We start from the raw sequence: 11982 nt of genomic DNA, 5'->3' as shown, positions 1-11982 counted from the left end.
CCGTCGAAACGGCGGTCCGTACATGAAATTTGCGGTCCGCAGACCCAGTTAATTTCAAACAGTCTCTTTACCCTTCGTTAGATTGAAAACGTCGGGGCGAATTCATTATAAGAATTCATCGTTATAACTAATTTATTCTCGCTCGGAGAGTATTGAGTTTGATTGCATTTGATTTATATATTTATTTTCCGCATAAGAGTCTTTGCGTCAACGACACATGCCCGCGGATATGCTGTACAGTATGGTTGAACACTTATAAATAAGGTCCAGAACCCGGCCGTAAACCGACATCCGAACATATACGGCGTATATTATTCTAGACACGGTCTACGACAGTTTGACCTGCAGCGACGGGTCGCCTCGGGTTACCGTGCGAACCATCACCGCGATGGTCTGGACAGGCTATATGGCGGGTCGCAAGAAAATAAATTCTCTAGGACGCGCAACCACTTTAGCAATTTTAGAGCACGTTGTGGTCCAAAAACAAACGTCCTCGCTTTAAAATTGAAATATGAATATTTCACTGTGTGTGAGATTGAAAAATCTGCTTTCGCTGATTTTTCATTTTCTTAAAACAACGCAATGAAGCGAATGTTCAAATTCGCACAATTTGAATAAAATGTGCAGAGTATATAGAATACTAACGCAAGCGTTTACTACAATCGACTTTAAAACACTAGACTTTCATCTAGCGCCCAAAGAATTGATTGAGCTATGCGTTTAAAGTATAATATTCAAAAAGAACGCCGTTTTCACAACGAACTTCGTCATTCGCTCAGGCATCTGGCGATACCGAGCAGATATACATGGCAGTGCTCTCACACAATGCATAAGAGCGCTAAGCGGTTGTAAACTGCGTCACGCTGCTTTTGCACACTGCGCAATATTTTGCGACTAGCTCCGGTCAAACGTTAATGAAACGAATGATCATTGCCAGAAGCTTTTGCCCACAGTATATTATACTATAGGAGCGCACTTGATTACAGCAATAATTTGTCGAGTAATCACAAGATTTCATATTTGTGGTCAGCAGACCCAAATAATTTTAACTCGCACCGATCGAACGTTCATAAATGAATGATCCTCGGTGCGAGAAGCTTCGTCAGTTCTGCTGCACCACCCATCTATTTGACTTTAGTCCATTTGTAAAATCCTATATTATTAAAATATATAGATTTTATATTTGCGGTCCGCAGACCCAAATAATTTCAACTCGCTCCGATCAAACGTTCATAAAACGAAAGACCATCGCTGCGAGAAGCTTTGCTAGTTCTGCTATATTCACATATATTTGACCGTAGTCAATTTGTAAAATTCTATATATTAAAATATATAGATTTCATATTTGCGGTCCGCAGACCCAAATAATTTCAACTCTCTCTGATCGAACGTTTAAAAACGAATGATCCTACCACCAGTTATCTATAGCCGCAAACCAGCATCCGAATATATACGGGGTATATAATTCTAGATGTGGCTCACAACATTATTAAAAGTTACGCTAATATATCATTGACAGACTAAAAGTATCGAATATGATGTAAAAACTACACCGGGGAATGATATCCGTACCCCCCGAACAACATAGCGTACTTTAGCCTGAGCTTGCTCGCATCGCACTCGACACGACCTATTCCCCTATATAAGGCGCGCGGCCACAGCGTAGGTATTTGACTGAGTCCCAAGCGATGTGCATTTGACCTGCGGCGAGGCCTGCTCGCGCTTACGGTGTGAATCGTCAAGACAAAAATCTGGGAAAATTTCGAACTGTGAACCCTTATGATAGAAAAATTTTTGTCGAAAATTTTGTTAGATGTTCAAACAGTTTTATATATATGGACAATATGAATTATAGTTAATTATTGAGTTTTTAGGTGTTTTTGGGTTTTTTTAAACTTTTGTATAAAATTATGTATTTATTGATTTTTATAGATCTCAATGAATATAAAACGAATTTATATATAGTTATATTATTTTTTATAATTATTTGTTTAAATTTTCTAATTTTACAATAAATGTTCAAACCAGTTTTCCTCGATTTTCTCTTAAACCGTAAAAGATACGAAAAAACTTTGTTCGTACGAAAGATGCAGAATAAAATTACGAATAAAATGGTATATAAATGGTTAGGTGTGTTCATATAATTTTCTCTAGATTTTCCGATTTTTCCAAATTTCTCGCCTGTAGGCCACACCGTGCAAAATTCGAAGTTGTGATATATGGAAAAAGAACTAAGAATTTTGAGACCTTTCTAATGATGTATAATAGTTTATATGTTTTCTTTAGAGAAATATCGAATCGTGAAGAGTATTGCTCCAACCTAGCCGCACTTTGCATTTTGACATGTTAACATCTACACATATTGCTCTATACATAAAAACCGTAAAAGATACGAAAAAACTTTGTTCGTACGAAAGATGCAGAATAAAATTACGAATAAAATGGTATATAAATGGTTAGGTGTGTTCATATAATTTTCTCTAGATTTTCCGATTTTTCCAAATTTCACGACGGCAACTCGCCTGTAGGCCACACCGTGCAAAATTCGAAGTTGTGATATATGGAAAAAGAACTAAGAATTTTGAGACCTTTCTAATGATGTATAATAGTTTATATGTTTTCTTTAGAGAAATATCGAATCGTGAAGGAGTATTGCTCCAACCTAGCCGCACTTTGCATTTTGACATGTTAACATCTACACATATTGCTCTATAACTAAAACCGTAAAAGATACGAAAAAACTTTGTTCGTACGAAAGATGCAGAATAAAATTACGAATAAAAATAGTATGGTTAAATGGTTATGTTTCATATAATTTTCCTAGATTTTCCGAATTTTCACGACGGCAACTCGCCTGTAGGCCACACCGTGCAAAATTCGAAGTTGTGATATATGGAAAAAGAACTAAGAATTTTGAGACCTTTCTAATGATGTATAATAGTTTATATGTTTTCTTTAGAGAAATATCGAATCGTGAAGAGTATTGCTCCAACCTAGCCGCACTTTGCATTTTGACATGTTAACATCTACACATATTGCTCTATAACATAAAAACCGTAAAAGATACGAAAAAACTTTGTTCGTACGAAAGATGCAGAATAAAATTACGAATAAAATGGTATATAAATGGTTAGGTGTGTTTTCACGACGGCAACTCGCCTGTAGGCCACACCGTGCAAAATTCGAAGTTGTGATATATGGAAAAAGAACTAAGAATTTTGAGACCTTTCTAATGATGTATAATAGTTTATATGTTTTCTTTAGAGAAATATCGAATCGTGAAGAGTATTGCTCCAACCTAGCCGCACTTTGCATTTTGACAATGTTAACATCTACACATATTGCTCTATAACAAAAACCGTAAAAGATACGAAAAAACTTTGTTCGTACGAAAGATGCAGAATAAAATTACGAATAAAATGGTATATAAATGGTTAGGTGTGTTCATATAATTTTCTCTAGATTTTCCGATTTTTCCAAATTTTCACGACGGCAACTCGCCTGTAGGCCACACCGTGCAAAATTCGAAGTTGTGATATATGGAAAAAGAACTAAGAATTTTAAGACCTTTCTAATGATGTATAATACTTTATATGTTTTCTTTAGAGAAATATCGAATCGTGAAGAGTGTTGCTCCAACCTAGCCGCACTTTGCATTTTGACATGTTAACATCTACACATATTGCTCTATAACATAAAAACCGTAAAAGATGCAGAATAAAATTACGAATAAAATGGTATATAAATGGTTAGGTGTGTTCATATAATTTTCTCTAGATTTTCCGATTTTTCCAAATTTTCACGACGGCAACTCGCCTGTAGGCCACACCGTGCAAAATTCGAAGTTGTGATATATGGAAAAAGAACTAAGAATTTTGAGACCTTTCTAATGATGTATAATACTTATATGTTTTCTTTAGAGAAATATCGAATCGTGAGAGAGTATTGCTCCAACCTAGCCGCACTTTGCATTTTGACATGTTAACATCTACACATATTGCTCTATAACATAAAAACCGTAAAAGATACGAAAAAACTTTGTTCGTACGAAAGATGCAGAATAAAATTACGAATAAAATGGTATATAAATGGTTAGGTGTGTTCATATAATTTTCTCTAGATTTTCCGATTTTTCCAAATTTTCACGACGGCAACTCGCCTGTAGGCCACACCGTGCAAAATTCGAAGTGTGCGATATATGGAAAAAGAACTAAGAATTTGAGACCTTCTAATGATGTATAATACTTTATATGTTTCTTCAGAGAAATATCGAATCGTGAAGAGTGTTGCTCCAACCTAGCCGCACTTTGCATTTTGACATGTTAACATCTACACATATGCTCTATAACATAAAAACCGTAAAAGATACGAAAAAACTTTGTTCGTACGAAAGATGCAGAATAAAATTACGAATAAAATGGTATATAAATGGTTAGGTGTGTTCATATAATTTTCTCTAGATTTTCCGATTTTTCCAAATTTTCACGACGGCAACTCGCCTGTAGGCCACACCGTGCAAAATTCGAAGTTGTGATATATGGAAAAAGAACTAAGAATTTTGAGACCTTTCTAATGATGTATAATACTTTATATGTTTCTTTAGAGAAATATCGAATCGTGAAGAGTGTTGCTCCAACCTAGCCGCACTTTGCATTTTGACATGTTAACATCTACACATATTGCTCTATAACATAAAAACCGTAAAAGATACGAAAAAACTTTGTTCGTACGAAAGATGCAGAATAAAATTACGAATAAAATGATATATAAATGGTTAGGTGTGTTCATATAATTTTCTCTAGATTTTCCGATTTTTCCAAATTTTCACGACGGCAACTCGCCTGTAGGCCACACCGTGCAAAATTCGAAGTTGTGATATATGGAAAAAGATCTAAGAATTTTGAGACCTTTCTAATGATGTATAATACTTTATATGTTTTCTTTAGAGAAATATCGAATCGTGAAGAGTGTTGCTCCAACCTAGCCGCACTTTGCATTTTGACATGTTAACATCTACACATATTGCTCTATAACATAAAAACCGTAAAAGATACGAAAAAAATTTGTTCGTACGAAAGATGCAGAATAAAATTACGAATAAAATGGTATATAAATTGTTAGGTGTGTTCATATAATTTTCTCTAGATTTTCCGATTTTTCCAAATTTTCACGACGGCAACTCGCCTGTAGGCCACACCGTGCAAAATTCGAAGTTGTGATATATGGAAAAAGAACTAAGAATTTTGAGACCTTTCTAATGATGTATAATTTTTATATGTTTTCTTTAGAGAAATATCGAATCGTGAAGAGTGTTGCTCCAACCTAGCCGCACTTTGCATTTTGACATGTTAACATCTACACATATTGCTCTATAACATAAAAACCGTAAAAGATACGAAAAAACTTTGTTCGTACGAAAGATGCAGAATAAAATTACGAATAAAATGGTATATAAATGGTTAGGTGTGTTCATATAATTTTCTCTAGATTTTCCGATTTTTCCAAATTTCACGACGGCAACTCGCCTGTAGGCCACACCGTGCAAAATTCGAAGTTGTGATATATGGAAAAAGAACTAAGAATTTTGAGACCTTTCTAATGATGTATAATACTTTATATGTTTTCTTTAGAGAAATATCGAATCGTGAAGAGTGTTGCTCCAACCTAGTCGCACTTTGCATTTTGACATGTTAACATCTACACATATTGCTCTATAACATAAAAACCTTAAAAGATACGAAAAAACTTTGTTCGTACGAAAGATGCAGAATAAAATTACGAATAAAATGGTATATAAATGGTTGGGTGTGTTCATATAATTTTCTCTAGATTTTCCGATTTTCCAAATTTTCACGACGGCAACTCGCCTGTAGGCCACACCGTGCAAAATTCGAAATTGTGATATATGGAAAAAGAACTAAGAATTTTGAGACCTTTCTAATGATGTATAATACTTTATATGTTTTCTTTAGAGAAATATCGAATCGTGAAGAGTGTTGCTCCAACCTAGCCGCACTTTGCATTTTGACATGTTAACATCTACACATATTGCTCTATAACATAAAAACCGTAAAAGATACGAAAAAACTTTGTTCGTACGAAAGATGCAGAATAAAATTACGAATAAAATGATATATAAATGGTTAGGTGTGTTTTCACGACGGCAACTCGCCTGTAGGCCACACCGTGCAAAATTCGAAGTTGTGATATATGGAAAAAGAACTAAGAATTTTGAGACCTTTCTAATGATGTATAATACTTTATATGTTTTCTTTAGAGAAATATCGAATCGTGAAGAGTGTTGCTCCAACCTAGCCGCACTTTGCATTTTGACATGTTAACATCTACACATATTGCTCTATAACATAAAAACCGTAAAAGATACGAAAAAACTTTGTTCGTACGAAAGATGCAGAATAAAATTACGAATAAAATGGTATATAAATGGTTAGGTGTGTTCATATAATTTTCTCTAGATTTTCCGATTTTTCCAAATTTTCACGACGGCAACTCGCCTGTAGGCCACACCGTGCAAAATTCGAAGTTGTGATATATGGAAAAAGAACTAAGAATTTGAGACCTTTCTAATGATGTATAATACTTTATATGTTTTCTTTAGAGAAATATCGAATCGTGAAGAGTGTTGCTCCAACCTAGCCGCACTTTGCATTTTGACATGTTAACATCTACACATATTGCTCTATAACATAAAAACCGTAAAAGATACGAAAAAACTTTGTTCGTACGAAAGATGCAGAATAAAATTACGAATAAAATGGTATATAAATGGTTAGGTGTGTTCATATAATTTTCTCTAGATTTTCCGATTTTTCCAAATTTTCACGACGGCAACTCGCCTGTAGGCCACACCGTGCAAAATTCGAAGTTGTGATATATGGAAAAAGAACTAAGAATTTTGAGACCTTTCTAATGATGTATAATACTTTATATGTTTTCTTTAGAGAAATATCGAATCGTGAAGAGTGTTGCTCCAACCTAGCCGCACTTTGCATTTTGACATGTTAACATCTACACATATTGCTCTATAACATAAAAACCGTAAAAGATACGAAAAAACTTTGTTCGTACGAAAGATGCAGAATAAAATTACGAATAAAATGGTATATAAATAGTTATGTGTGTTCATATAATTTTTTCTAGATTTTCCGATTTTTCCAAATTTTCACGACGGCAACTCGCCTATAGGCCACACCGTGCAAAATTCGAAGTTGTGATATATGGAAAAAGAACTAAGAATTTTGAGACCTTTCTAATGATGTATAATACTTTATATGTTTTCTTTAGAGAAATATCGAATCGTGAAGAGTGTTGCTCCAACCTAGCCGCACTTTGCATTTTGACATGTTAACATCTACACATATTGCTCTATAACATAAAAACCGTAAAAGATACGAAAAAACTTTGTTCGTACGAAAGATGCAGAATAAAATTACGAATAAAATGGTATATAAATGGTTAGGTGTGCTCATATAATTTTCTCTAGATTTTCCGATTTTTCCAAATTTTCACGACGGCAACTCGCCTGTAGGCCACACCGTGCAAAATTCGAAGTTGTGATATATGGAAAAAGAACTAAGAATTTTGAGACCTTTCTAATGATGTATAATACTTTATATGTTTTCTTTAGAGAAATATCGAATCGTGAAGAGTGTTGCTCCAACCTAGCCGCACTTTGCATTTTGACATGTTAACATCTACACATATTGCTCTATAACATAAAAACCGTAAAAGATAAGAAAAAACTTTGTTCGTACGAAAGATGCAGAATAAAATTACGAATAAAATGGTATATAAATGGTTAGATGTGTTCATATAATTTTCTCTAGATTTTCCGATTTTTCCAAATTTTCACGACGGCAACTCGCCTGTAGGCCACACCGTGCAAAATTCGAAGTTGTGATATATGGAAAAAGAACTAAGAATTTTGAGACCTTTCTAATGATGTATAATACTTTATATGTTTTCTTTAGAGAAATATCGAATCGTGAAGAGTGTTGCTCCAACCTAGCCGCACTTTGCATTTTGACATGTTAACATCTACACATATGCTCTATAACATAAAAACCGTAAAAGATACGAAAAAACTTTGTTCGTACGAAAGATGCAGAATAAAATTACGAATAAAATGGTATATAAATGGTTAGGTGTGTTCATATAATTTTCTCTAGATTTTCCGATTTTTCCAAATTTTCACGACGGCAACTCGCCTGTAGGCCACACCGTGCAAAATTCGAAGTTGTAATATATGGAAAAAGAACTAAGAATTTTGAGACCTTTCTAATGATGTATAATACTTTATATGTTTTCTTTAATGAAATATCGAATCGTGAAGAGTGTTGCTCCAACCTAGCCGCACTTTGCATTTTGACATGTTAACATCTACACATATTGCTCTATAACATAAAAACCGTAAAAGATACGAAAAAACTTTGTTCGTACGAAAGATGCAGAATAAAATTACGAATAAAATGGTATATAAATGGTTAGGTGTGTTCATATAATTTTCTCTAGATTTTCCGATTTTTCCAAATTTTCACGACGGCAACTCGCCTGTAGGCCACACCGTGCAAACTTTCGAAGTTGTGATATATGGAAAAAGAACTAAGAATTTTGAGACCTTTCTAATGATGTATAATACTTTATATGTTTTCTTTAGAGAAATATCGAATCGTGAAGAGTGTTGCTCCAACCTAGCCGCACTTTGCATTTTGACATGTTAACATCTACACATATTGCTCTATAACATAAAAGCCGTAAAAGATACGAAAAAACTTTGTTCGTACGAAAGATGCAGAATAAAATTACGAATAAAATGGTATATAAATGGTTAGGTGTGTTCATATAATTTTCTCTAGATTTTCCGATTTTTCCAAATTTTCACGACGGCAACTCGCCTGTAGGCCACACCGTGCAAAATTCGAAGTTGTGATATATGGAAAAAGAACTAAGAATTTTGAGACCTTTCTAATGATGTATAATACTTTATATGTTTTCTTTAGAGAAATATCGAATCGTGAAGAGTGTTGCTCCAACCTAGCCGCACTTTGCATTTTGACATGTTAACATCTACACATATTGCTCTATAACATAAAAACCGTAAAAGATACGAAAAAACTTTGTTCGTACGAAAGATGCAGAATAAAATTACGAATAAAATGGTATATAAATGGTTAGGTGTGTTCATATAATTTTCTCTAGATTTTCCGATTTTTCCAAATTTTCACGACGGCAACTCGCCTGTAGGCCACACCGTGCAAAATTCGAAGTTGTGATATATGGAAAAAGAACTAACGTAAGAATAAAATCGCAATTTGATATTGTAGTGTTGTATCTATTTTTTATACCGCAGAAGTATAATTAATAATAGTGTTTATAATTTGTTTCAGCATAACATCTCCTGTTAGTAATATTATTTTCAAATTTGTTTGCATTCAACAAATAAAATTTAGTTCCAAATCCAATGCTTTTTGACAATTTTATATATTCATAGACCATACACACATCTCGAAACAAAAATCATAATTCGAGAAAACTACCGACACTTTACGATTAATAATTCAATACATAGTTTGAACACTTTGGCAAATTGTACTTGAACTAATTTAACAACACATTTTTAGATTTATTTTCGCTCCACAAGAAACTCAAATAAAAATCTATACATTCATATAGTAGCATATAAAATGAAACTATTTAAACGAGCAAAACATTTGTCGCTCGCAAACCATTTTCTCGATTTACTAAAACAACTCAAGTTATGCTTTTTATGTGGTGGACTGCCATGCAAAACTATCAAATCGAAATGCTATATACAATATTATTTAAATTTAATATTTGAATAAATTTTACTAGTTATATATTTCAGGTTGTGCTTTCCATACAATTTTTTATTTTCTTTTATATAAAAATGTATAATTTAACATTTAGGGTACATGATTTGTCGCCTCCTCAAAAATTGTATTTCACTTAATATCATTAATTGTAACTCTCTTAAAACTCGAGCATTGTGGATTAAAAAATTGCATACAGTGCAGTTTTGAAAGGAGAATCGGGCTTCTGATAAAAACATTTAAAGTTTTTGATATTTAATTAGAGTTTTATATTGCTGTAATTGCCCAGTAAACCACAAACGTTCAATGAAGTTAAAATATCCGAGCACAGAAGAAACGTTGTTACGTATTTTATGGAAACGTAAATGTTACGTATACAGTGGACCCCCGGTAATCAGGCCCCTGCCTGTGCTCGATGCGTAGGGTATTGTGTTGATTCCGATTGCTTAGTTTGAATTTGACTACAGCCGATGAGGAGTGGTGCGAGCGCCTAGCGCGTGTTTATTGTTTACTGTTTATTCATTGTGTATTACTTAGATATACGTACGTAGCAATGTCGTCAAAAAAGCGAAAGCACAGAACATTGACAATTAAAGAAAAATGTGATATTTTAGACCGCCTAGATAGTAATGAATCTTTCAGTAGTTTAGCAAGTGAATACGGGGTAGGTACCCGATCTACAATTTATGATATTAAAAAAAACAACGAGAAGATTAAACAGTTTGTGTCAACTACTGAATGTGGGCCAGGCAAAAGACAGACACTCAAGAAAGCTGAGCATCCGGAAGTGGAAGAAGCTTTTTTTCTTCAGGAAAAAATAGACATGCGCCAATTTCGGGATCCATGTTAGCAATGAAAGCTAAATATTTTTATAAAGAAGTAACAAAAAAAATGATTTTGTGGCTAGTCAGGGATGGCTAGTACGTTTCAAAAGTCGTGATGGCATACGTTTAATGACCATAACAGGGGAGAAACTTTCTAATAATGCCACCTGCATAGAACCATTTAAATTAAGATTTTTGCAGAAGGTGAAAGATTTAAATTTTAACCCGTCACAGGTGTACAATGCAGACGAATCAGGGTTTTTTGACGTTTGTTACCCAATAAAATTTTTGAAACAATGAAAAATCCGTACCTGGACGAAAAGTAAGTAAGAACAAGTATAACCATACTAACATGTGCTAACGCTGCGGGTACACATACGCTGAAGATGGTGGTCGTTGGAAAATCTAATAAACCACGTGCATTCAAAAACATTGATTTACCTGTACACTATTATGGACAAAAAAGTGCGTGGATGGCAAAAGATCTTTTCAAAAAGTGGTTTGATGAATGTTTCGTTTCGATCATAATTTTTCTCAAAAATCGTTATTGCTTCTTGATAACGCCCCCGGTCATCCGTCTGAAGAAGAACTGACAACTCAGGATAAATGCATCACAGCGATGTTTCTTCCGCCAAACTGCACTGCACTGATTCAACACATGGATCAGCATATCATTCAGTTTGTAAAGCAAGATTATAAGAAAAACCTACCTCTGAAAGCCGTATCAAAAGCCCAGTCAATAGAAAAAACTTTAAAAAAAATTAACATGAAAGACTTGGTTTTTGCTCTTTGGCAATGGTGGAATGCATGAAAAAGTTGTGGTCAGATATAGTCGCCAATCCTACCAACGATCCACAAATCAGTGTACCTTCGGAAGTAATAGAGCAAATTGCTGCTGAAACCAAAATAAGTCCGGAAAATTTGGAAACCTGGTGCCGTGGAATGGATAAGGAGGAAAATATATTTTGTGAAATGTCTGACGAAGAGATTATAAACGAGATTTCTAGTCACACAACAATAAATCAGGAAGATGATGACTAAGTAATTGCAACTACTCCGCCAGTGAAAGCCCAAGATGCAATTAATGCCTTTGAGCTGGGTTTGCAATGGGCTGAAGAAAATGCTGCATCCTACAACGATCTTCTACTTTTGAAAAGACTGAGGGCCAAAGCTTTATTCTCGCGTTTCAACAATGTGACACAAAAAAAATTGATAAATATTTGCATGCTTCTTAAATTTCATACATATGTAGTTGATTCATAGTTTTTGATTATTTTAGTATGTATGTATGTATGTACATTTGTTTG

General features: G+C 34.0%; 1 protein-coding gene across 1 annotated transcript; it reads left to right on the top strand.

The window, feature by feature from the left end:
• The first annotated feature begins 10804 nt into the window (after positions 1–10804).
• Positions 10805–11486, top strand: LOC113381743 (jerky protein homolog-like). The gene is made up of 3 exons (XM_026620471.1): positions 10805–10932; positions 11013–11174; positions 11219–11486. The coding sequence occupies exons 1-3, from the start codon at positions 10805–10807 to the stop codon at positions 11484–11486; spliced, it is 558 nt and encodes a 185-aa protein (XP_026476256.1).
• The last annotated feature ends 496 nt before the right edge of the window (positions 11487–11982 follow it).

Source organism: Ctenocephalides felis, unplaced genomic scaffold (assembly GCF_003426905.1).
Source record: "Ctenocephalides felis isolate EL2017-DRISC unplaced genomic scaffold, ASM342690v1 CF-g0.4_SCAFFOLD_03046, whole genome shotgun sequence".
NCBI lineage: Eukaryota > Metazoa > Arthropoda > Insecta > Siphonaptera > Pulicidae > Ctenocephalides > Ctenocephalides felis.
The sequence above is the reverse complement of the archived record's forward strand: the minus strand, read 5'-3'. Positions and strand labels throughout refer to the sequence as shown.

Bases quoted from the DNA above. Each gene is read 5' to 3' on its own strand.
- LOC113381743 (XM_026620471.1), top strand. From the start codon at position 10,805: ATGACCATAACAGGGGAGAAACTTTCTAATAATGCCACCTGCATAGAA. The intron at 10,933-11,012 runs GTTTTTTGACGT...AGTAAGAACAAG, and splicing joins TACAATGCAGACGAATCAGG to TATAACCATACTAACATGTG. The intron at 11,175-11,218 runs GTTTGATGAATG...TTCTCAAAAATC, and splicing joins AAAGATCTTTTCAAAAAGTG to GTTATTGCTTCTTGATAACG.